Genomic DNA, 27,199 nt, shown 5'->3' with positions numbered 1-27,199 from the left:
TGACTGTCATCTATCAGAGAGGAGGGGATGCCTCTGACATGAAGGAAGTGCAGGGAGAGTACATCCTGCAGTTTGGAAAGTATAAAGGGAAATCTTTCCAGTGGCTTCTGGAGAATGAATGTCGGGTACACCATGTACCTGATCAAAGATCTCCAGAAGCAAGAGGCTGCAGGGACCTCTGTGGAAGAAGGACATGGCAAGGAGAGCTTGCATTCATTTGTACAGTATGCCCTCAGCTTTACAGAGATAAAAACTCTTCTGAACTACGAGGCCAGCAGAGTGAGTGTTGGAGCAGAAGCCTCTGAGGATGATCAGCTGGTTGGCTTTGGCTCATGAGCCAAGAGCACCTGGAAGGAGATTTGGGGTGGCAGAGGTGACGGCTATGGAGACTTTATCACGAGGAAGAGCTGCAGTCAAGGAACACGGATGCATAAGCTGCAGCAGTACGTGCGGAAGAAGCAGCAGTCTGTGTCTGCTTCCACAAATGCTCCAACTAAACCCCTGGGTAAGTTGTTTTAATAATATTTTAATAACGTTGTTGATGTGAAACAAGTTCAGTATATATTTATCTAGTTGTTGCCTGCATCATAGGGATGGATGAGGATAAAGACCTGGAGGACGCAATGCTGAGCATCTCACCTGTAAAACTACACATGCAGAGCTGTAAGTACTGCGTTATTACTAAATGTCAGACGTGATAATGGCTAAGTCTGTTTACATCTCATATGCCTCTGTCCTCTGTCTCTGCATAACTAGTCACTGTGCCAGCAGCAGCAGAAGGGTCCACACCCAGAGGATCTTCAGGAGCAAACACAGGTTTTCAAATGAAAGGTTTCAGAACTGGAGTAAAATAGTTTTACATGAATTGCTCTCCAAAGCTGAGCCTGAACTTTTATATATTGTCTTGTTCTTGTTTTTGTGTGTTCTGGCCACGTTCCGGCGATGTTCCTCTAATAGTATAGTTGTATGCTGGCTGTATGGTGGAAGAAAACAGTAAATAAGGGAGAAACAGTTGATTTTGTACATAAGACAGTTTTGTTCTAGTTGTGAATGTTTCTTTTGTTTATATAAATAAAAACAGATTGTAAATATAAAAGTGTAAATAAAGAGTTTTCTGCAAAAATATCAACACAGTTTTCTTCTTAGAGTTCACCTATATGTTTATATATCTGTGTGCTCACCATCAGGTAATCAGTTTTAATAAGTTGTGAGTGCTGGCCTTAAAGCTTACATACTATTTCTAAATCACTTCATGTAATGATAACGAGCCATCCTTTCTCTAGAGGGGTCTCATAGCTTTTATCTTCATAATCTTTCTGTTTTCATTTGTAATATTAGAAACATGACTGCTGTCTTTTATCTGTGTGACTGTACAGCCTGTTTCAGACATGACCACCACACAATGTCTAAAGTTATCTTTAATACATGCAGCACACAGCTGGAGCTGCAGACAGTTTCTCACTTCTGGTGATAATATTTAGGTATTGCTTGCTAGCTTGAAACTTATCTACAAAAACAATTCAATAAGAAGAGATCATGTGGAAAAACTGAACATGATTTATTGAGATACAGAAATAAATCTAACTGTTTGGCAGTTAAGACTCCAATGACCCATCATAGCAAAAAGAATCCCAGCAGTGACAGGATTTTGCACAACAACCACCCCAGAGTCAACATGCTGATAGTAATGAAGATGAAGATGGAGGCTGGGACAGGGTTCTGAGTGACCACAGTGAGGAGGAGAAAGGAGAGGAGGCGGGCTGCATGGCTGCGGATCTGAAACGCAGAATGGCAGAAGCAGAAGAGCAACAGATTTAAAGCATGCAGAGTGGAGGCTGGCAAGAGCATGACTGGAATAAAGTAATGATGTCAGTACTGAGTTTGTGCTGGAAAATGAATAGATATAAACTGGCAGCCACCAGGAAGCAGACAGATGACTTATTACAGATCTTCCTTATTGAAATTATGCATAAGCTTAATTTTCTATGCCAACAGAATCTATCTGTATTATAGTTTTAGCTTTAGTCTTTGTATTAAAAGTTGGATGTCTGCATAATTGTAGACTATATGTCTGGTATGTATCATCTCAAAACTGTGATGATACAGTTTAGTCTGAGTTATGTACTTTGTGACAGTATAAGTACGTAATGCAGAAAAATTGCTCCACAGACCATAATACTATATAATATAAATAAAATGATAATGAAATAATAAGAAAAAGCAAAGTGAAAAGTAAATGTTATCCACAATAAGTAAATTGAAAATGGTGTTTAACTTTTGATAATGTAACACAAGCTTTGTCCCAACCAGGACTCGAACCCGCGCTCAGACGGTTCAGTGTAAAAAAAATCCTTTTTTTCCAATGCCTGAAAAGCTGCGATTTGATTGGCTGTTTCTCCGTTACACCTATACGCAATGGGCCAAACAGCGCCAGAAGACTATAGTGGACAAAAATATATTACATCCGTAGTGGTTTAGGACTCCCATAGAGAACGAATTGGAAACAGTTTAGGTAAATGGTAGACGGACTAGTTCTTATATAGCACTTTTCTATTCTACCTGAGCACTCAAAGCGCTGTCCAGGGAGTTTTGAGGTTCTTGTGCTTACAGTTTTCATTGAAGAGAAGCCCCGTCACTCTGAAATCCTCGATAAACTCTGGCTTTAACCCTAAAGTCAGTCAATCGGCTTTGTGTGTGACTGTGTTTGTGTGTCACTGCAGCTTGGGTAATATTATTGATTTTACTCCTTGTTTTTGGCAGGTGAGTGATCTACACTTTTGCACTGTGTGTATGTTTGCACTGTGTAAGATCCATTGGTCATCCTCCGCCATTCTCCTGTCTATCAACACAGTACTTGTGATACTTGTGATCATCTATAGATGTTCAACTGAATCATAAAAAAACATGTTTACTTATTGATATCTAGTAGAAATCAAAGCAAAAGAAGATAAACACAACAGAGATGTAGAGCCAACTGGAACATCTTACGTTACCTTAAGGTGTTTTGATGAAACAATAATGATTAAAAATAAAAGCTTCTGTTGAAAATATGACTTTATTGAATTATATTATGGCTACATTAGTGACCTAAATAGAAAAATGCAGTTATTGTGGTTTGAGACATTTAAAACCAGTTATATCATCCCTGGAGTTGTCCAAGTTTTGTAACCTGTTGTACAAAACACATACATAAACATCTTACATCTGGTAGTGAATCTGATTTGTGTATGCAATGAGGCAGACATGTATGGTGTTTATCATGAGAGGGCAAGAACAAGAAGGCCCTGCATACATGCTATTTGCACAGCGATGTGTGTGCACTGGTGTTGTTTTGAACATACGAGTGTGCATGTTTGCTGTTGGCGGTGAAGGGTCATTGTGTGGGTGGTCACCACAGGTTGTGGGAGGCTGAATCAGCTTGAAAAGTTATGAAAATAGTCTTCCAACGTCCAAATATTAGCCCGTGTGAGAGGACGTCTTCCTAGACTGGGCCCCTGCATGAACACACACACACACAAACATGTTCTGTCCTTTTTTCCTTGACCTCCTGCTGCAACGCACACACAATGTTTCTCAGTCAGTCTTGCTGAAGGCTACTTGAATGCAGTGAAGATGAAGCTAAGCTGCCAGTAGTTGAGCAGTAGAGTGAGAGTAAGAGAGATGAGGTATTTGTTTAGCTCGTATGGAGACTCTGATGAAACTCCAAGACACGAGTCATAACGTTTAACCACAACAAATAGAGTGCAAGATGATGAAAGAAAAGTAGGACATCGGAGGCTGGTCTTTATTAAAAATGTACCATCTGATTATTTTTTAAGAATTAATTTAATTGCTTAATATTTTCAAAAGAAATATAGATTATGGCTCATAGCACAGACACACATGAGTGGGCGCGTACAGTTAGGTCCATAATTGGTTTCACAAAGACATTGCTCCGTTGGTTCTAGACTTCAGGCAGAGAACGACTGCAAATGATTTTCATACAAATATTAAAAACAATCCAGTTATCTTTGTATGTCTGTGCGATTACTTTTGAGCCTCTGGAAATGGCTGACTGTGTAATAAAATATTCCTAGTTCCTAAACAGTTAATGAAATACTTTTGTTAAACTGCTTAAATTAAAGTTGCAAGTCTGCAATTCAGCATCTTCATTTGTTTGATTTAAAATCCACTGTAGTGGTGTTAAAAATAAATAAATAAAAGCTACAATAATTGCCTTTGTCCAACAAATTTTAGATCGAACTGGACACACAGGACTGCACAGGTTCTCCTTGATTTCCTGATATTTTTTCCCCCCAAGATGGTACCATGACAATGTGCAACCTTTTGCAGGAGCACCCACAGTTTGGGGATTTGGTGAGACCCACACTTCCTAAACCACCAGATATCCCACTAATTTCCCTTGAGGGGTTAATAAAGTATCTATTGGTCTAGACACCGGTGTAAGAGGTGTTGTGATATAGTGGTATTGAAAATAACTGATTTATTAAGAAATTTGTAATTGTTCATTGTATAAACATTTGTATCACAGACACAGAATGTCTTCATCACCTCCTTAGTTGTTGCCTGGTTCTGTCAGAGGTTTCATCCTGTTAAAAGGGAGTTTGTCCTTCCCACTGTCGCCAAATTCTGAAAAGGGGTCTTCCTATCTTTACCTTCCAATATGACGCACATTGAGGAAACTGTTGTTGTCATTTGGCACTATATAAATAAAACTGAATTGAATTGACACTAATATTTTTAGTGCAATTCATTTTTCAGAAGAGAGACAATAAGTAAAGCAAAAGTATGTGATTTACTCCCTGCAAAATTCCTATTGATCTTCGAATGTTCAATAAATATTGCAGTATTTTTATATTGTAGTATTAATCTTTACTACAATTATTGTCAATCTATTTGGCCATGATGATTTTGTAGGGACAAATCTGTCCTGACAGCTGAAATTTTTTGCAAAAATAAATGTAAAAGGAGAAAGCTATACACATTCTTATAGATGCATATGAGGAGGTGCCACTGCAGTAACGCTGACTGGTTCATGTCTGTTAACTCTGCAGGTTTGTGTGCAGCTAAAACTCACTTCTTTAAAATGTATCAAGGCTTAAATGTAATTAAGGGCATGACTGCTGTGAATGACAGGCTATTCATGTATGGCCTTTAACTCACAACTGTTTAAACTGCACTGGGGCTTAAAGTTAATTAAGATCATGCCTGCACTGAATGATAAATGGGTGCTGTTCAGTCTTGTCTGGTTGGATTTCTGTGAGGGTTCAGCTTTTCAGGTTTTCTGTTACACGTTGGGGGTTTTTTTTTTGGCTTCTCCTCCACCTTCCTGCTCAAATAACAAGAGGTTACGGTTACTGTTGGTATAAAGTGTTAAAGGGGGTCTGGTTATATTGAATGATTTTACATGATATGAGCACTGGCACTATTTTCTAACTGATACCAGATAGTGCTGGTGGATTTCTCTTTAACTCTTTCCCCATAAAGATGACATTTGACGACCTCGCCTGTTCTCTTAATGTAAAGTCTGGACACCTTAGTTTATCTCAATAAAGTTGTGGTTTGACCTCAAGTTGAATATTTTGTGGGTTTTTCCAAGGGTAACTGCATAGGCAGAGACCACCCTCACTAACCTCTGATGCAAACCCAGTTATTTTGTTCCATAAGCTTCAAAAGTTGCTCCTTGTAGGCTTACAAGTGTTAAAAAGTTGATGTTGTTCTCTAATAGTTGATCAAACATTAGTTGAGTCTCTGCTGACCCAATTTTGATTGGCCAGTTGTTCACGGGAAGCAAACAAAAATCTTAATAATAGGTGGCAACACTCAGTCTATCAACCTGACCAGCCTTTGCAATTCAAAGAGAATGGCATGCATATTCTGCCAGCAAACGTGTGCCTATTTTCCCAGCCAAATCCCACATAAGGTTTATGATTTGAATGTGTAACTAAGTCTCACACAGATAAGTATCTAAGTATTCTCAAATTAATCATTAAGTATTGCCTCCAGGTCCAGCAGTCTCTTTGGTGACATTAGGGTGAAATAATATGGAGCGATTATTGGAAGGTTGTCTGATATTCCTAACATCCACAAACTGTGCAGGTTATAGGTTTAGTATCAATGATGTGAAGGAGAATTAACTATAGCTACTATATTTTACTTTCGAGCAGTTTTGACTTGAAGTCTTGGGAATGTAAATGGAAGCTATGCAATAGCTCTTTTGTGCACTTCTATATTCTCGCTTTCTATTAAAAGAACTTCTAAAACTGTTACTTTAGAGGTTATTGCAGTGCACTGGTACTTCTACTTGTGTTTGTTCATTTTCTTTGGTTGTCAGTAAAGATGTAGCCATAGATCAGCACATCACAATGTAGGACAATGTCTCAAAAAGCAGAGTGGGCTGCTGTGCAGTCTCAGCAGCAGTCCTCGTGGACAACTGGTCACACTACCTGCGGTGCTTCTTAGTGGCTTTTGAGAGATCTATAAAGGATTAAGTATTTCGAGTGTGAAAGTGTCCCTGGATGTTTAGTATTAAAATGCTGCGTGTTTACGCAGATGTTGCTTCACGCTAATATGATGTAGGAAAACTGTAGGATTTCCTAACAGTCGGGAAAACGCGGTGCTCTTCCCATGTGCTGCAGCCCGGGCGCGTCTGACACGTTCCTCATTGCACGTCTCTGCGCCTCGCCAAGAAAGCAGCTGCAAGCCGTCAAACACACCCCCGCAGACTCTGGAGGAACAAGAGGCCTCTATAAGAACATTTTCACTTCTGGGGAGAGCTGATGGGAATGGGATTCACTTTCTTTTCTGTCTTCGCTCAATTTGACCCTACCCTCCTTGGGTTTCCTCGTGTTTTTTTAAAGAAACCCCCCGAAATCGCTACTTTTATCTGTTTCTTTTCAAATTCATCGATCTTCTGCTGGGGTGAGGGGCGTGGGGGAGTCCTCTTTGTCTCTCATCAATGATAAACCTTCAGCTCCACAAGTGTTGCGCGGTCACAGCGCTAGGCTGTGATTGGTGGAGACCCAAGCTCCAGCCTTCGTGAACGCGCCGCTCTCCTGCGGATCTATATATCTCAGCCTCGATCTCGTCGTCACAGTGTAAAGTTATTCAAAGGCATCGAGCTCTAGCTGCGCGAACTTCTACCAAGAGAAGAAAAGAGCACCGCACGTACGCTGACTCGACCTCAGTCATGCCGGTGAACGCGCCCGCTGTCTCCTGTGTGTTTTTCCTGCTGCTGGTGTGTCATGTGCTGACCATCGACCCGCATGATGTTCTGGAGAAACAAGTGAGCCAGATGAAAAGGCGCCTCTCTTTGCAGAGCACAGGTGAGCCGCCACATGCAAGTTTTCACAGGTCGCATTTAAGCGTCGGAAACTGCGTTTTGAAGAAAACTTTACATGATGCGCATGCCTGAGGCCGCTTGTTGGCCCTAAAAAAGGAGCTTGAGGGGTGTTGTGTTTTTTCTCCCCCTTATTGCGCATTTAATCTCATTGTAAGACAACCTGTTGGCCGTACGCGCCTCTCTAACCTCCTGTGCTGTTGGTGACTGTAATTCAATGCGCGACTCCGGTGGTTCGACCCTGTCCATGCACATTCCCTCTGTATCCCTTTCCCGGCGGAGCTGACCTGCAGACTGCACATCAACAGCAGGATGGTACAGCGCTCTGACAGCATGAACAATATACTAACACTCCAGTAGGTGGTTAAAGATTCACTGAGACCCCCAACAATGTCTAATCTGTAAGGAAAACTGATCAAAAAGTACTATTTAACATTTAAAAAATGTCTAAATCCTCTTATTTACATTCCATACACTTACAGATAGGTTTCTGATAGAGTTGGGGGGATCGATCCAAACATGATACTGTCGATACCAACGTTGCTATTGCTGTTGGATCGATATTAGCTCGACAGGATCGATACTTTGTTTCTATCCTCTTAAGTTCAGTATGTAGCCCAGTAAATTGTTTTTAATAAATTATTTTTTATTGTATTTGTTTTGGAAATGGAAAAATCTATACCTCTCCAAAAACACGAGTTTCAAAATATATGAAAAGCTGAAAGGTGTGTTTTGTTTGTTAATTAAGTATTGTGGGAAGTAAAAAAACCCCACAGTAATGTAACGGTAAAATGTGTTCAGAATTTGCAAATCGATGATGATTCATCTACTAAATCATGACACACTCCTCTCCCCTACATAAGCTGCCTGTTTATGTTAAAAGTATTATTATCGGTACTGGCCCTGCATTTCCAAATTTGCAGTATGGCACGCTACTAATTTCTGAAAAGTGAAGGCCAAAGGTCTGAGGCTGGACGGCAGATGCGTATTGTTTTTAATTCCACAGCAGCACATATTATTCGGCAGATGCATTTACCTGGAAAGTTAATGCTGATCTCTCACTGTGTCTCGTAGTGGAGATCCAGAGTTGCCTGGTGAGTTCAGGTGATGTTGGCTGTGGGATGTTTCAGTGTTTCAGCAACAACTCCTGTGAAATCCAAGGGCTGCACCACATATGTCTCACTCTGCTGCACAACGCTGGACGCTACGACTCGCAGGTGATAAGCCCGTATGTCTCACATTCACACTCAAAATAAACTAATTTATTAAGTCAGTTGTGTGTCGTTACGCTTGTGGGGCACTAACTGACAGGCTTTGGGGAAGTTCAGAAGTTACCTGGGGCAGGGTTGGAGAAGGCATATCTGGATCCGTGTTTTTATTTCATTTAATCCCTTCCATCATTGCACTCATTTGTGAGGAATGCTTGTTGTATAAGAAGCAGTGTATCGTTATGCATGGCAGCACAGTTACAGAACAGCGTGAGAGGGGAAGTGAAAGGAGAGAACAGGAACATCCTGTCCACATTACTAGAATAGAAATGTATGAGAAAATGATGCAGGCCTAATGTGTCCCCAGTTTGAGCAGAGACAGAAGATGATGTTCTTTGAGGATCTCTGAGTGAATGTACCTGATACAGATGGTCGTGGATTAAAGGATAAAGTGTTGCAGGAAACATCTTCAGTGCTTCTTCACATCGGGGTAGAAATGTTTCATAACATGATAAAGATGATCACCCAGAAGAATTTTGTAGAGATTTGCAGATCCTCTAAGACCCAATACGTGCCAGTAAAAAGCCCCCCACAGCATTACAGAGCCACCGGATCCCCTCAATGTAGGGGTCAAGCATTTAGGCCTTTACCATTCTCTTAGTGTGCACCACTTATTGCTGGGGCACTTGTTGAGGGTATAGATGACAATCAGAAATTTGTTTAGGTCAGCGCCAAATGTTTTCCTGTTTTCTTCGCTGCTTAACTCTCAGATTCAAATTCATCTTTGTGCATGCACAGCCACCCTCTTATTATATCTTACTCTGTTTTTCCTCACATAAGGTACTAATGCGCTAGCAGCACTGTCATCAAATGACCTTACTCCAGTTGAGCAGTTGGACAAATACACTGACGATTGGGCGAGTTCACCAGCTGTCATGAAGATCCATATAGAGCATCCACAGAGGTCAAACGGTTTTTGTGCCAGGCTGTCAACATGTTGGGTTTTTTTTCTCTCTCTGCTGTAAAAGTGGATGAGGATAGTCTGGCTTTTAGAGCCTACCCCAAGTGGCTGTTGGAAGAACTGCCAACAGTGTACAGAATGTAATTTACAAAAATATTCCTTTTAAAGTATACAGAAATAACGTGAAATGCATTACAAGATATTTAGTTTACATATTCAAAAAGGAGTGTGAAGAAGCGGACATTTATTTAACCTCACCCCTTCTCTGTAAGTCACAAGTTATTATTTTTCAATACAGTTCTATTTACATAGCACCAAATAACAAAGACAGTTGCCTTGAGGCACTTTATATTGTGAGGTAAAGATCATACAGCAACACAGAGAAAACCCCTACAATGAGTTGTCCCTATGAGTAAGCGCTAAGCGAAAGTGGGAGGGAAAACCTCCCTTTCAAAACAGGAAGAAACCTCCGACAGGACCAGGCTCAAGGTGGGGGGCAGCCATCTGCCATGACTGGTTGGGGGTTTGTGGGAGATGACTTCCTTATTGATATAAATCTCAGGAACAACAATATATACATATGATCAACTGCACATAATGTGATATTTGAAATACAAAATATTATCATGTGTAGTTTTTATAATAAGACAAATACCTAAAATATTTAAATGCTGATTGCCAAATGTATATAAACACAGAGCAGCACATATCATATCTGGATGTTACTTCAGCTCCACACTCAAAATGTTTCACTCCACACACAGAAACACAAAACCTTTCCTGCTAGTATGCACATTAACTTCAGTCTCTTATAGAAAACATACTTTCAATATTTCCCTGCTGTTCCCTGCTACTGCTATTGTCCCCCTTTGTTCACAAAATAAAACTTCAAAACTTTTTTATATTCCTCAAGCCATCAAACTTCTAAACACGAGCAACAGGTAGGTTGCCCAGTTGGTCTGGCCAAAATCACCCCTAAGATCCAAGGAGAGTGAAAGTGTTTTTATATTGTGTGTGCAATGTCTTATGCTTATGGTGTATACACATGTGGGGCGACTTCCGCTGCAATCACATTTCTCCACAGGGACATAAATATAGAGAGACGTATGATCTAATACCTGTTTTGCTTTATTACATCCACCAATGAGGTTATGTTTTTGGTAGCGGAGTTTTGAATGAATTCTGATTAAACTTTGTAGGAGTGTAGAGAAGTGTTCGTGTTAACAGTCCATTAAAATTTGGCTTACATCCACCGCGACCTTCAAGGTCAAGTTAGCGATTTACTGGTTCAAAACTGACAAAAAGCCTTAAAACTTATATAAACTATGACTCTTAAAAGTGTGGTGTGAGTTGTCAACATATAGAAAGTAATGTATAAGGATTTAAAATATCATGTCACCTTTGACCTCTGACCCACACTTGCCTTCTTTCAAGTTGACCCCAAAATGCGTTGCAGCTTTAAGGAAAGAGAAAGAGCTCTCTAGTGAGTTAGAAATATACTGTAGCATAATATTATATAATAAGCTCAAGCAAATCAAGTTATTATGCATTACCTACTCCTACATTATGCTTATATATAAAACACAGTATTATTCCCTGGAAAGGCCACACTGGGTGCCTTGGCGCAGGCTTGTGCTTTTTGAGTGTTTCCTTCGATATTTATTCGAATGTATTTTTTGGCATATTGTGCTGGCTTCAGTTTTCAGCTCCAGAGTTTTCTTGGTTGAAAATTATTCAATGACACTGAAAACAGCAATAAAGTGGAAGTTTTACATATTTCCCAATCCTACTGTTTTCTGAAGTCTTTCCCATTGATTTGAAGTGTCAGCTGAACCAGTCTCTGCAGTCTGTTGTTTACAGTGAAGCCTCTTTGAAAGTGACCTACGCCCTACAACTCTTGTCATTAACGCTCCGGGCTCTTGTTTTGTAGATAGACCTCTAATAGATTTCACACCTCATTGTATGTCAGTCATAGTTGCCCTTTAAGATGAACTAGATAACTGAACTTGGTGTCTGTCAGCACTGCAAGTCACTGGATTGCATAAACATCACTGGTAGTCTCTTCCTGCATGTATTCTCCTTTGGATGTTTGTGTCTTTCCATCAGAATAAACAGGACAGCACGGCGACTGATACACAAACTTGAGGAATAGTCCAAACTTGCATCTCCTTTCTCCTGTTCAGAATAATCCTGGTTTTCAGCCAAGATTAGCAGGAATAATAATGGTATTAATACACTGAAAGACTTATTTGCCAATAATACCTTACTGTTGTTTGAAAAAATGACAGAGAAATATGGTTTCCCCCGAGAGGATTTCTTTTGCTATCTAGACATTATATAATAAACTGGAGTTTTTCAGACCACCAGCTGTGTGGAAGCATTCCTTCACTGATTCAGGTTTTTCTTTTATCAGTCATCTTTCTGTATAGAACTCATTTCTATGACCATAATTTCTATGATTCATAATTGGGATAGTGGAAAACTGATTCACATATCTGCTGCTCTGCTGAGCTTTTTATTGGTTTTTTAACTAATTATTTTCTTGTAATTTGTCAACCATTAGTCAATGAAGCGCTACAGGCTGTTGTAATCGTTCCTGTTCTCGGTACTGGCTGTGGTCAAACTTGTCGCCTAGTAGAATTTATCAATACATTTTTCCAGTGTGAATTCAATGTAAACTAATGTTTTTCACAGTGACCCCATTCACAGAGCATTTAGTTTTCTGGTCTCTGTACACCACCACAGTGGATTTCAAATCAAATCATTCAAGTGCAGATTTTAGCTTTAATTCAAGGGATTTAACAAAAGTATTGCATTAGCTGTCGCGTTAGCAATTCAGCACAAGAGTTCCTCAATGCAAAGAAATGGGATATTCTTCAATGGCCAAGTCAGCAGGTTTTCAGCCTCTGAAGATAAAACTGAAGTTAAAGAGAGCCACAAACAAGCTTAAACTGAAGGTGGCTTCAGCATAGTCCTGACATAACATCTGAAGGGAGGAAACACAGCATCTGGTGATGTCTGATGGTTCTAGACGTCACACAGTCGGTGACTACAAACCATTTTCATCCAACTATTTAAAACAATCCTTATTTTAAAATTATGTTACTTTTCAGCCTCTAAAAATTGAGGAATGTGTATAAAAATGGTTATATTTCCTAAACAGTACTTTAGGTAAACCCCTTGATTTAAGGCTGTCACATATTGATTGTTTGTTTTGTTTGCATAGCACTTTCATAGAACTTAGAGGAACTCAGTACTTTATAGTTGACAGAAAAGATGATAAATCAAACATGGACATAAATAATAAATCAATAATAGAATACAAAAACTAAATAGAAGTTTTTGAATCTGATAGAAAAGACAATTGCAAATAAAAACATGGTTGCAATAAAAGATTATGTGAAAAAAAATCATATATAGGTTTCCCTGTAATCGTCCACTCACTGTTCTTCTTTTTCTCGCAGGGCAAATCATTTGTGAAGGACGCATTGCGGTGCATGGCGGTGGGGCTGCGGCAGCGTTTCAGCTGCGTCAGCCGGCGCTGCTCGGCGGTAAAGGAGATGGTGTACGTGCTTCAGAGGGAGTGCTACGCCAAACACCAGCTCTGCCTGGCACTGCGGGATCACATAGACACCGTGGGAAACCTGGTCCAGTTCCACCTAATGTTTCCCCCCGGGTGAGAAACACAAACACACACAAATTAACCACTAACAGCCACAATTTTATTATCTTTTTTTTTTTAAAAGAAAAAAAGAAAAACATGGTGGGAGATGCAGTGCTCTTTCCTGCTGAATGAGGAGGATTCACAGTAATCAGTGGGTTTTGAACTGCTGCATGTGTTTTCTTAGGTTCACTTTGGTAATAATTTTACAGTGTTTACATTTTAACATGTTGCAGTTAAACATGTCAGTGGTTTAATCACAAAGTAAAACACTTTGGCAAAAAAAGGTAATAATTGCTTCTTTATAGCCATATGTATGTACAAATAATACATTCAAAATTATTTCATTAATTGCTCAAATGGAAAAATGAATAAAACTGGGACATTATTCTATTGTTGATTTTGGCACTTCCTGTGACTGTTTTTCTAAATGTACATTTGGACAAAACGGCCAAGTATTTTTCTGATGACCCTGATGTGTTCACGTCCTGCCAGGCCATACGTGGAGCTGACGAACTTCCTGCTGAAGTGCGGAGACGAGGTCAGGACGTGGGTCGGACGCCGTTTGCGTGGGCAATGCGAGCAGTACTGGGGGTCGCTTTGCAGCAACTTTGCCGGAAACTGCCCCCTCTGCCAATCCGATACCCTCCACCAAAGCACTTCCCCATCCACCAGTGCACCATGGCCCATCACTGCTGGGGGACCCCTGCAGCAGCCAACCAGAGAGGCTAAACCAGAGGACAGGAGCAGGCTCAGTCAGATAGACAACACAACTGAATCTGGTTCAGTTGTGTCTGAGAAATCCAGTGTCACTCCTCCATAGACAGATAGGTGGAAACAGAGTACACAAAATACTATAATACTAGCAGTAGTGGCTAAAAGTATTCAGTGTAGTAATACTGGTGAAAGTAATGCATCATAACTTATTCAATCTGCTGGGCATTTGTGCTCCATTAAGGATGGAAGAACAATTATCTACCTCACTTCAATGTCACAGTAGACCACTGCAGCTCAGCAGCTGGCATGGACACACCCACACACACACATACACAGAGGTAAACACAACAGGAATCAGTAGGTCAAGTGTAGCTCATGGCTCCAAGTCAGTATCCTGTTTACAAGCCCAGTTCCAAAAAAGTTGGGACGCTGTGTAAAATGTAAATAACATTAGAATGCAATGATTTGCAAATCTCATGAAATCATATTTTATTCAGTATCAAACATAGAAAACATACCAAGTGTTAAAACTGGGACACTTTACTGTTTCATGAAAAATATTTGCTCAATTCGAACTTTTACACAGCATCACAACATTGTTGGGGCCGAGTTATAAATCTGCTTTTGTATTTATGGAGAAAGTCATATTGTGTACAATGGAGATAAACAGACGAGGCGCAGTGTGCAGAAAGGAAAGCACTCATTGGTCAGTATGTGTTAGAAATATATATTTTTAATGTTCGCTTGTTCACATTTCATACAGACCCCTGGTGTCGAGAATATGTTGTACATTTTTATTTAAATGGATCATAAAAACTCTGTTGTGAACAGTTTTTATTTGAATGTTATTAAACTGCAGCGACACTGATGAAAAAAGAGAAATCTGTTATTTAAATCAGTCCTATCCTGTTGAACAAGTCTTCTAACAGCACTGCAGTTCAAACTGTGATATTTTAAATTTTAAGACATCTGCTGGTGCTTAAGATTTTTAAATGAACTCAAACCCACGGGGCTTTTGTTCAACATTCACACAATCTGACACCTTTCAGGGCACCAATCATTCATTGGATTACTGGTTCAGTAGTCTGGAAGGAAGGCACGACATGCACTACATACACTCTCCTGAGCACATTCATGCTTTATAACAAAAAAGTAAACAAAAACAAAGGTTGCTGCATTTTGCAACCATGACCCTGACCAGTTCTGAATTAAAGGTGCAATATGTAGAATACTGGACTCTAGGAGGGCAACCCACTTTGTTTTGGGGGTTTTAAAACAGCACATCTGAAGCCTGCTTTTCTTATCTTAACCGGCCTTTCTTTAATTCTACAGCTTAAGTCAGAAGACACTACTACAGCACAGAAACCAACCATGACTCAACAGGAGCAGATGGAGTCCTACAATGTTGCTCACTTTTCTCTGTCCCCTCTTTTCTTCCTGTCTCTGTAAAAGTGAAGCTCCAGCTGAATTCAAACACGGTTGCCCTCCGCTTGGAGGAAGTGAATATTTTGCATAAGCTGAAACATTTTATGTCACACAGATCACCTCTTGGGATGGATTTTATGTTTATTTGCAGCAATAGAGGCTTAAAACAAGCCTCCAGTGGTCCCTTGCTTTAGTCACTGACTCCCAACCTTTCAACATGACTGACATGAGGGCAGAATCACAGACTACCTTTTCTTCCTTTTATGTTGGACTGAAGGGGGACAAAGAGGTATTACATGAGCATACAGGCTGCTGATCTGTAGATGCCGTCTTATTGCATTATTAAACCTACAGTGTGCTTCAAGTTATCAACATTTCAAAAATCACACACAATTTGGCAAATATGAGCATCTGAACCTTTAAGCTCTCTGTATTTACTTCAATTTAAAGTAAATTTCAATGTAAACACAATTTCCTCAAGTTCAGGCTTTCTGAAAAAGACCCATCATCCAGAATGATAGAAATGGTCACATTAAGATAACGGAGTCACTCAAAAACCAGGGAGTCCTTATTGTAACACCAGGGAGGCAGTGTGAGGCATCAAGGAAAAGGCTAAAAAGCAGCAGATCTCTTCTTCAACTGTGACCATTTGCAACATGCGTTCAAACTTTTGACAATGCATTGTATAACCATATCTACTGGAGGCAGGCTGTGACTTCTTAATGTTTTCTATGAAACTCCGGATGTCAGTTTTACTCACTTTGCTCCTTTCACTGCTGAAGTGGATCTTGAGCTTCAGATATTTCCCAACCCTTCATATTGCGTATTATTCCCACTTCACGCCGCCTCTGTGTCCTACAGTCCAGTTTCAGTGCTGCTTCTAAGAGTCCATGTGGTTCATGCTGCTACTTCATACCTCCTACAATTCACTGTGGTAACTCCTTCCAAGCCAGTCCCCACCTCCTTGAGGAAAAACAGATCCAGCGGGTGACGGACCTAGGCGACCGACTAAATGAAGGGGAAGAGACGTTTCTTGAGGATGTAGAGGACGGTGGCGAAGAAGAGGGCTAGTGCAAGGAAGATGAGCAGCTTGTCTGTCAGCTCCCGCCGGTTGTACTTCAGGATCAGCTTCCTGCCCAGGTGAATGGTTCCTGTCATGCTTTTAAACTCCTCGTTGGTTTCCTGCACTGTCCTGGATGAGGTGGCTGAACGAGGAGGATGAAGAATTAAAGGCATTAAGGGTTTAGGAGGATCGGTTAGGAAATGTGGACAGGAGACGGAAACATAGAATTAGATTTTTACCTAGAGTGCCAATGGTGTCCTCACTCTGCTTCACCTGTTCAGACATCATCCTGCTGATAGACATCAGACTCTCTGTGATGTTGCTGCTGGTTTCCACTAAATTTTCCTTGGTTGCTTTCCTGAGACAAACACACACACACACAGAGCAGAGCAGGTGAAGTACAGCAGATGGGTCCTGACATGCCTAATTTATTATTAGATTATATTAAAGTGATTTATTGGAGACTAGAAGGAATCTTTTTCTCATTAAGTAGTTTGGAACCTTCTGTTTCTACCACCAGTGCAACTAGCCACTCTATTTTTATATTCATTTATCTTTTTGGTTCATTTGTGCCAGTTTTTAATCAATTTTTTTAATCACAAATTACCAAAAGCAACAATTAAAAAAAATCTTATTTAATAATTAGACAAAAGATAGTTTTACAGATGTTAACAAGTGTATCTGTATATCAGATTAGCTGTTGTTTTGTGTCATACTGTGACTCATCTGATAACACTCCATAAACATAAACACACATCTGTGTAAAACAGAAATATTATTGGTGGCCTGGGCTTAAAAACAGGAAGAAAACAGTGTAATGGTAATAACTACAGGAAGCAGAGGATAGAAGTTACTGACAGAAACTATGGTATCAGTTTGAAAATCCTAAGCAGCCTTGTTCTCAAGGTGTGTATGATGCCTCTGCCCGGCAGGGTAACAATAATACCCCATCAGCCTTTAACAGATGATGGTTAAAAAAAAAACAGAAACCAGGTAAATGAATACAGGTGACATTAATTTCCTCCTGTTTGGCTGCAGGTATTCAAAAAACACTGTGATCAAAGTTCAGACTGCATATCAGCAGCTCTAACCAGGTGTAGAAGTACAAGAATCTATATAACGCAAACAAACTCGGGGTACACTGAACTGTCTTCGTAGTACAGTGCTCTGTAGCAGAGCCTTGGCAGAAAATATATTTACCTCTGTCTGGTGTTGTGGTTTTCCCCTCCATGCAGCAGTTCGTCCTTCTCCATGTTGTCTATGGCAAGTTTACAAGCCAGGTTAGCTTTTCTCCACGCTGTCTGGTTGCTGAAACCAACAGACAAGAAAAAGCAAACAATTTAGAGACTGAAAATTTCTGTTTTAGTTTTTTTTCCATCTTAAGTGCTCGTTTGTGTCTGCATTACCAGTTTACATTATCATCACAACAAAACAGAAACCAACAACAACATATTCACTGGAACACGAGGCAAGTGATTCAAGGGGAAAATAAAATGACTGGTGCTACACACGCTTATTTTTTTTAGATGTGTCTGTGTGTGTCTGTGTCTAAACACCTCAGCATCTGCTTCCATTGGCTCTCGGTCTCTGTTTGGATGGCCAGTCCGTCTGACTCTTTGTCCTGCTCTTTGGCCATCTGCTCCAGATCCTGGAAGAAACAAAAAAACCCCAAAAAAACAACAACATCATGGCATTACATGATACAGATCCAATATTAAGCAAAAAAACCAACAAAAACTGTCAGATGCAGCACCGTGTGGATGTGTAGCTGAGGCCTGACCTGAATTCTGAGCCTCAGCTTGTTGAATTTCTCTTTGACCTGAGCATTGAGCTCCACAAGAGCAGACTGAGGTCCTGGACAATCCCTGATGTCCTACAGACAACACACACACATCGAGTTAAATATAATGTATTAGTTATATTTTATAATTATATCACATCGAGTAAGACATATATCGTGTGAATTCATAAATGCACATATCTTTGTGTGAGCAAAGAAGCTTGTGCTTTAGGAGTATGAGACATCTGGTCCATTGTTATAAAGTGTTTTGTCATTGTACACAGTGTACTGAGAGCTTGGCAGCAAGTCAGACTCATTCCCTGTGAATGCTGGACTCCACCAGCTCTGCCCCTTTATCATTGATTCTGTTCACAAGTTTTTTTGGAAGACGGTTTCTATGTGCAGCCAAGAGGTGGAGGCAGTCAAATTCAGTGGACTCAGGATCTCATCTCTGCTTTTTGCTGATGTGGTCCGGCGGTTTAATCGAGCAATGACCTCCAGCTTGCAGTGGAGCAGTTTGCAGCAGAGTGTGAGGTGGCTGAGAAATCTACTCCACATGAGCTGCTGCCCCCAAGTGGTGTTCAAAGCAACTCGGGGTCTTGAGAGGGGAGGGGAGAGTAGGGGATGTGGCACTCTAATCGCCTGCTGTGGTGACAAGAGATTTAGTGGTCGTTCTACATTCTGGCCCTCACCAATGGACATCATCTGTCAGTGATGATCTGGCCAAGAGGGCAGCAGATATCTAAACAAACATAACAGCTGTATAAAGATATTTCAAATGGCCAAAAGGACTTGACTGATTGCAATGTAATGTAGAACCATATAAATACTTGCAAAATATGTCATTTTTGTATTACTTTATATAGGAAATCCATTTTTAAATCCTGTTGACCAGAGCTATTTAGCAATATAACCAAAGACATTAGACAAAGAAACATTGGCGGTCACTTTTTGAAAGGACAGGTGTCTCTGCACCTCAGCTTACCGCCGTTCCACCACCTGGCTCAGGTTATACAGTATAAATTTTTGCACATATTTTTTTCCATAAAAAAAAACTTTACATATTTTTTTATATTCATACTTTTTACATTTTCTATAACAATTTGTTTTAACTTATTTTAAATTCCCCTTCTAATTAGGATATCACGAACGCAGAACTAAACAAAGAGTGCGTCGTAAATATTTTTTTAAATAACATCTGATAGTAAATTATCATTTTCTTCTCTCGGTTATTTGAATAATTAGATTAATTACTAAAAGGCATTATAACTGTCTCGGGAATGATTTGTTGCCTAATTAAACTAAACAAAATCAAGAATGTTTTGTGTCTTTTGACTGTCGGAAACTTAACGTTAGCTTCTTCTTAGCTCAACTTGAAGACCTCTTGTGCGCATGTTCAGCCAGCTCTCCAGAGTTACCAACGGTTCAGAAATGGCTCAGGATGAAAGGACAAACAAGGCGCTCGTTCTTCTTTGCTTACCTGAATGAGAGCTTTAATTTCCAGATCATATTTGATAATTTCTTGTGCGCAAATTCGGACGTGAACATCCGTAGAAGACGCCATTGTTGTTTTTGTATGGCAAGCTGGAGGTCCAAAAGAGGTAAAGACGAAGGACCAACGGTAGTCAGTGTTAATTATCCGTGGAATAAATAAATATGTTACTTTAAAAATGGAACAAAAAATACTTAAATAGGATTTTATAATTCCTTTTTTAAAATAAAAAATGTGCAGTTACTTATCATTCTGTGGCTCCACTATAATTTTGTCCTTACTTATTGGAGAGACAGGATCCACACTGAAATTTAAATGTTTTCAAATGTTTAAACATCATATAAAACAGAACCACTAAATAATTTTAAGTTTGCAATATATAAACTATACTTAGACACTCAAAAGTGGCATTTTTTAATTAAAAAAAGCTACTAAAATTCATTCAGCCTCGGCTGTTACTAATATAAATACTCACTAGCATTTTTTATTAACATCATCAACATCATGGATAGAGACTGTACTATTACTTTTTCTACTAAATGTTAGTATTAACAGTACATACTGAAAAGGGGGGTCTTGTGTCATTTTTACACCAGCTAATTTTGTGGAAATCCTGTAAAGGAAAAAGAAGGCCCATGTCTGACCCGTGTTCCCAGCACTAACCCTGTCAAGATAACAGAATAGACAGACAGAGATTTCTCCCTTTTTCTGATATACTTTGTGCTTTGTCTAAACAGCAGCAAACCGGCAAAATATGTACAATACAAGAGTGGAAGAGTTATTTTAATGTGGTCTTTTTCAATACTGTCATATACAAAAGACAATAAAACCATGAATAGAACCTAATCATAAGCACTTCCTGTTTAGATGCAGCCCTTTTCTGAATGTGTCCAAACCTAATAAACACATCAGTGAGCCACATTGTTGCTTTGGGAAACATTTTCTTTCATTATAAAAAGGTTGGGAGGGGGAGAAACGCCATCCCACACACCACTGCGGTGTACATGTAGGGCACCAAATTATATTAAATCATCTCTCCTGTTTGAGAAAAAAGTAAAGGATGACTGAACTATACTACACCCAGCCGAATTATGAAATTACTGAGTATAATAAAAGAAAGAATCAAGGAAATTGTATCTGTAGTAGAAGCAGCTGTCTGCTTTCAGTTGTAGTCTCCCAATGAGATTTGTTGGTGGTAAAAATAAATGTAGAGCCATCAGCAGAAGTGTTCCTATCAGTGGTTCTCTTTGGCTGGATAAAGGTGTCTCTCCATTTCACGGGCACTACTTGTGGAGTAGATAATATGGCATTACTCAAAAATCAACCAGAAACACTGCATGCCATAGGATACCAAGAAAGTATCCTGTACCCTACAACATTACAGCACCGCCACTGTTGATATAAGGCAGGGTGGATCCATGCTTTCATGCTGATTGCACCAAATACAAGCGCTGCAATTTTAGTGAGCCCATGCTGATTGTAGTCTTGGTGTGGTCTTCTGCTGCTGTAATACTGGATTTGTTGTGTACTCAGGAACGCTCATCTGCATATCTTGTTGAACTCTTTATGAACCCATTGCTTAAAATACCCTTTTAAGCGACGAAAATTCAAAAAGCATTTATAAAAATCAGGTTGGAAAACTCACACACAGTCAGTTAAATAAACAAGAGTCAGACTGGGGTGCTAATGGTTTTATTGTTTTGATATTAAAATCAATAAACATAATCAGACTAACGTGGTTACAAGCAGAGCTGTGGTACCAACTCCTGGTTGATACAACAGAGAAAAACGATTTAAAAAAAAAAAAAAAAAGAAGAACAGAAAATAAAGAGAGAGGCACAATAACACAACAGAGATTCAGGGCAGGTGTCTGCAGAATGTCGAGCAGCCAGAGACAAAAACTGTCAGAAGCTCTGAAAGAGAATTGGGCTGTTACAGTACAAACCAAAAAAATAATAATAATAAAATAAATGTCTTTAACTTTTCCATGCCTGTGCATAAAGCCACCAACTGTGCCTCCAAGAAGAGAAATAAAAAAAAAATACAACGTTAAACAAAAAGTTAGTCAAAACAAAAGTATAAACCCAGCACAACATTTATTACACAACATAAATATAACAACTGTCAAGATATTGTATTTGAACAGGCATATATGTGAACTACAAATATAGACGTCATTGCTAAAGAGAGGATCAAGTTAGTTTCAGCAGGATACACTTTTTCTGCAGGTTTTGCTTCTTTATGAAATTATAATCACCAAGAGATCTATTATAGAGCACTTAGCAATGAAGTACAGCCCTCCTACTGAGACTGGGGAGAGGAACACACACAGGACTAACTACAGAAAGATCCCATGCTGTTGATCGAGTCAAATACCATACAAGACCAGAAGCATCGTAACAATGGCATGTAGCTGTGGAGCTCAGTATGGCCGATACCTTCCACATCCTCTACATGTTTGGACTTGTACGGATTTCCTATTATAATCCTCCGTCTGTCTGTCATTATTAAAATTTATAAAGAGAGAATAGTAACCAAACAGATGCTTTAAGATAAATGTCGTCTTTTTTCGGTAAATGTCTCTTGCTCCATGCATTTTGGCAAGTCTGGAAGGAGATGTAAATCATTGCAGTGTTTGGATGATGAGTTGGACGTGTGTAGAAATAGAAAGAGGGGTTTTCTTTTTTATTATTATTATTAAGTGTGGGTGGTTGTTTGCTTGAATCAGTCTGCCGGAAGAGGAGATTAACCCTTCCCCATCATTCATTGCAAAGGGGAAGGTGAGGGGTCTCTGCCCACCAGCCTTTAGTGGCCCCTGGCTAATCTCAGGGGTTCCCTGACAAGACAACTGCGAACCAAAGCCCTTCTGAAAAAAATAAAAATTAAAAAAGCACCTAGAAGGGGCAAAACATCTCTGGCGCAGTGGTAAAGTTTGACTTCCTTAAAACTAAATTTTCAATTTCCCCACCAAAAGTTAGAGACCGCAAGCAAGCCAACTCCTGACCTCAGCTCCGTGGTGGTGGAGCACCTGAACCTCAGCCCAGAGTCATGACCAAAGAGTCACCTGAAGGCAAGGTTCAGTGTGGTGACCCAGCGAGCTTTTCTCAGGACTTATTAAACTTCCGCTTCATTGGCCTCACAGACAGCGATAATTCAAACTCACAATGAAACTACAGTCTGACTCGGACCTGTTTACTTAGAAAATAATTAATTATTTTTATCTCATTAGACCATCTTCAGTCTTACATCTGCTTAACGTTTCATTTTAAGTCTCCATCTCTCATCACAGCAAACATCTGAAGTCTCTTTTGGTTGACTGGCCAAAGAGAGTCCCCGTATATATCTATATCACCTAAAAAAACAAACATGCATTTGTGACTATAAAGTGCTGGCAGAACCGCCCTACTTTGTCTCCTGTTTCCAGTATTTGTGCTAACTGGCTGCTGGCTGCAGTGACATCAAACTTCTCAGCTAAGTTATAGTAAGAAAACAAATCATCTACCACTTAAAAATGGTTGCAATGCTCCTTTAATGGAGGGAGTCATTATTAGACTATTATGCAAGAGGATGTCTGGGTACATGTCAGTAGAGTATACCTCATGAAGCTCAGTCACGCCAATCATAACTCTATTTGCGCAAAAAGAGTAAATATTAGTAAGTAATAACTAATATAGGACGATTCACATTTTACTTTTTTTAAGTTTTGTAATCGTTATGTTAAAGTGTCTATTTTCCAATTTGTGATAGGTGAGCTAATTGTAAACAAATTTATTTATCTCTAACTGAGTATTAGTTAGTGGCCATTTACATCTCTAGATGCTATTACAGGTACGTACGTAAAAGCTATTTACAGAATAGGTTGAGGGAAAAAATTGAAATATACTTCCCAGTTTTTTTTTTCCCCAGACTTTTTTCTCATGATTTTGATTTTAAATCTCAGATTTCAGCCTTTTTTTTTTTAAGAAAAAAGTCAAAACTTGAAGATTTTTTCCAGTGGTCCTAATTCTCTTCTATACTAATTAGATCTTTGTCAAAAAAATCTATATATACTTTTTGTATGAACAGTTTCTAGTTTCATTGTGACTTTGATTAAGATCTGTGAATCTCATGACAAGTCTCTGACTTGTGGTAAAGACTGCTTCAGTGGAAAGCTTTAAAGTCTAGCTTCAATCATTGTCTCCTTGCATTGTTAAATTACAGGACCAAACAAATAAATAAAGAAATGGCAAGAACACTGGGATCAGAGAAAATGACAATAAAATATAATTTAGGGAAAAAAGTGCAACATTTGATAGAGTCAGAGCATAAATATCAAACCATAATATTAATAAAAAAAAAAAAAAGATTGAAACACACAAGCAGGACAGCGGCCATTAAAAGATACAACATTCATGATCTTTCTGGATCCTGATGACAAAGAGTCTCCCTCTGTTGAGACAACAGGAAAAGCTCTGCCAAACACTCGTCTGTCTGTATGATCCTGCTGAGGAAGACTAGTCTACATTCATCAGCAAAGCAGCAGCAGCAGAATTATACCTCGCTATATCAGCATACAGCAGGTCAGAAGTCAGAAACACAAGACTGACCAGAGTCATCAACAGAAGGAATAATATGGCTAATACAGCTATTTAACACAGCCATGTTAGCACCCAGCCACTGACAGATTAGCACCACAGTGTACCTCCATGCTCAGTTTGTCGCTTCATTCGCAACCTGCGACTCAGTGCCAACACTGACTTCAAGGAGGGTCTGGCACTTCATAATAGCAAAGTTAAGAAATGGAAAGTTCGCGTTTATTTGGGATCTTTATTTTTCCTGTCTCGACAAGGTCTCAAAAGGCAGCAACAGAGTGCTCCGTGTCGAAACCTTAGAAGAAGAAGAATGCATTGCAATTGTCTAGGTAAAAAGCAGGCCCAAGTCTCCCTCTGTCTCAGACACAGTGGAAGTTTGCTCTTCTCTACGCGGACACACCAGCGGTGATAGCAGCAGCAGCAGCAATGCAGAATACACGATAACGTGGCATAGTGGGCAGAGAAAGAGTTCAAAACAGAACCAGGTTTCCCAAAACAATTCAATTTACAGGTTGTCTTTTCTGCTCTTCTTCAGAAAGGCTATTCTACGATCGAGACACGATTAACGGCTCTCATCTGCCTCTAAAGGTTGACTATTCTATAAAATGCACTGATTTAGGGTTCAGATGAGGTTTTCATTTCATTATTGAACTTCAAGTTTAGGTTTTGGGAAACCCAGTCCCTGGTTTCTGTAGGGAAACCCCCTCCAGACTGACAGAAGGTGCAGATTTGTGTTCTCATATAACTGATTAAGGCACCTGGTTCAGCAGGCATCATATTCAAAATATTTTTTTTTCCTTTTAAGTGTACAAACCAAGTGCAAGGTGAGTAATGCTGTTGGTCTTTTAACTGCCACAGGGAGGGAAAAAAGAAAGATTGGGGGGACAAAAAAACCCAAACAAACAAAAGAAAAACCCCAACAGGTATGTGTGGTATAAATATACTGTAACTGTGGTATGGACACCCTAAACCAAAATCTGATGTCTCTTTGTGCTCATTCAATAGCAGCAAGTATGAAATCATACAACAGAGCGTACAGAGAGCCCAAAAAGCCATGCAACAACTTTGTGACAATGAACACCCTTTCCCGAATTCTTTCCCAATCTGCGAGGAACTCACAGACATTACATGATTCTCTCAGCGCTATGCAGGGAATCGCCATGCAGAGACAGCTGCGTTCTCATTTGGGGGGAAAATGTGGAGGGTAGTAGTACGTGTTTTTGTTTGTACAAGCAACAAGGGTTCAAACAAGACAGGATATACATTTGAAATGCCAAAAAACAAAACACAAAAAACCCTCAAAGCCAGACTCTTAGACCTGACAGCACAGCTAGCCCGAGGTTAGGTCATTTAACGTTTTTATTCTTGTGATGATTTTTTTGGTAATGTCTATTTTACAGGGTAAGAAGCTTCCTGGAAACAATTACCATATGTACTTTGGTACCAATAAAGGGGAACAGTAAGATCTTTTAAAAAAAAAAAAACAAAAAAAACTGGTCACATGACTGTCCTTGTAGCTCTGTTTTGGTCTCTACCGGTTGTTGGCTGCAGCAGACAGCCATCTACTGCAGCCAATAAACTGAGAGGATGAGCATGAAGCATAACCTAAAAAAAAAAAAAAAGGGGGGTTACATGTAGACAAACTGATTAGTCCAAGTAAATAATCACTGTTTATAATTCCGGCTATAGAAAAATGGCACACTGAGCTGACCTGCTGGACTCCAATTAATATAACTGGAAGTTTATGATTTCAATACTTTCTCCTGAATTAGCACCAAATTACACAAAGCTGTACTGGAGGAAACTTACTGGACATTTTTTTGGAAATTATTACACACTGTAAAACAAAGCATTACCCTATAAAAACCCTCTCAAGAGCACTTCTATGCACTTAATTGCAATCATTCAAAACTGCTCCTTCTGAATGAAGCTACATCCACGTGATCTTTTACAGAACCTCTGTGGCTTTGAGCGGTGTTATCAAATCCGTGAGACTGGCTTTTATAAAAGAAGTATTGGTACGCTTAACAATAACGATCATACAAGTCGATAGCACAGAAACTGTGTTGTTGTTTTAAACAAGAAACAGTACAACTCTTCCTCTGATTGGTCCGACAGTGAGTCAGTGAAAGTGATCTGGGCGGAAGTCTGGTCTGATCATAGTTACACTGAATGAAATAATCACACGGAGAGTGTTTTCTGTAAGCACATCTGAATATGGGTGCCTTTTTTTTGTTGCTGTGTATTTATAAATCCTCGTAGCATTTCTCAGGACAACGAGGCGTAATCAGCACCATGTGACGAACCCCAGCTGGATCACGACTGGAAATCAGAGTGGAAACCATTCAGAGAGGAAGATGCTGCAGATTGTGTTTGCAAGAAGACCAAATTTGGACAAAATGGTGACATTTTGTGAGTTTTTTTGTAACAAGTCTGTTGGCCTTTGCTTTTAACTTTTATAGAGCATTGCACCATAGTGATTGACATTAACGATTCATAACACACACACACACACACACACTCACACACACACACATACAGTACGCACAATATTTTGTACAGAGTAAAGAATGGCGACAATAATTGGAATACATAAATATATTTTCTTTTGATTTTTATATGTCATCACATATGTCAGATAGAAGAACGATATTACCCTGATTTGCTGAAGAAGAGCTTTATGGATCCACGTAGCTTTTATTGGACAAGAGTAGCACAAAGTTACACACTCTATTAGCTTAACAGTTGACTGTATAGGATTTATGCAATCAGAAATAAAAAAAAAAAACAGAAAAGAATATAAGGAATAGTTTTACTGGCGTGGATTTTCACTCATTTCCTTGACTGTTAAAATGCCACAGAGTCTCCTGGTTTGAATGTAAAGTTGCACAGCTTGCGCCTATTCTGTTAAATGTAAAAACCTGTGAGGACTCTTTCTTGTAACCAGCCTTGTGATCGACAGCAAAACACACGCACGCTCCT

General features: G+C 39.5%; 2 protein-coding genes and 1 long non-coding RNA gene across 3 annotated transcripts in view; 2 read left to right on the top strand and 1 right to left on the bottom strand.

The window, feature by feature from the left end:
* LOC116319711 overlaps nucleotides 1-14,762 on the top strand; it is a 23,768-nt gene extending 9,006 nt beyond the window's left edge. Inside the window, exons 4-9 of the mRNA XM_039618165.1 lie at nucleotides 18-125; nucleotides 343-505; nucleotides 7,041-7,325; nucleotides 8,414-8,556; nucleotides 12,973-13,184; nucleotides 13,665-14,762. Of these exons, the coding sequence (XP_039474099.1) occupies nucleotides 18-125; nucleotides 343-505; nucleotides 7,041-7,325; nucleotides 8,414-8,556; nucleotides 12,973-13,184; nucleotides 13,665-13,992 (1,239 nt within the window). The 3' untranslated portion in view covers nucleotides 13,993-14,762. The remainder of the gene's footprint in view (nucleotides 1-17; nucleotides 126-342; nucleotides 506-7,040; nucleotides 7,326-8,413; nucleotides 8,557-12,972; nucleotides 13,185-13,664) is intronic.
* On the top strand, nucleotides 44-2,014 carry LOC120442158. Its single transcript, XR_005614525.1, has 3 exons — nucleotides 44-505; nucleotides 592-663; nucleotides 757-2,014. It is a non-coding gene; the product is annotated as an uncharacterized LOC120442158 (long non-coding RNA).
* Nucleotides 14,763-16,319: 1,557 nt separating the features above from the next.
* On the bottom strand, nucleotides 16,320-19,749 carry bnip1b (BCL2 interacting protein 1b). The gene is made up of 6 exons (XM_039617981.1): nucleotides 19,635-19,749; nucleotides 18,155-18,247; nucleotides 17,931-18,022; nucleotides 17,575-17,682; nucleotides 16,614-16,732; nucleotides 16,320-16,516 (listed from the first exon to the last, which is right to left on the bottom strand). Exons 1-6 carry the CDS (start codon nucleotides 19,716-19,718, stop codon nucleotides 16,320-16,322), a joined length of 693 nt encoding a protein of 230 aa, XP_039473915.1. The 5' UTR covers nucleotides 19,719-19,749.
* Between the last annotated feature and the right edge of the window lie 7,450 nt (nucleotides 19,750-27,199).

The sequence above is a fragment of the Oreochromis aureus genome, linkage group 10 (genome assembly GCF_013358895.1).
Source record: "Oreochromis aureus strain Israel breed Guangdong linkage group 10, ZZ_aureus, whole genome shotgun sequence".
NCBI lineage: Eukaryota > Metazoa > Chordata > Actinopteri > Cichliformes > Cichlidae > Oreochromis > Oreochromis aureus.
Note: the sequence above shows the minus strand (reverse complement) of the source record. Positions and strands in the feature narration are given on the sequence as shown.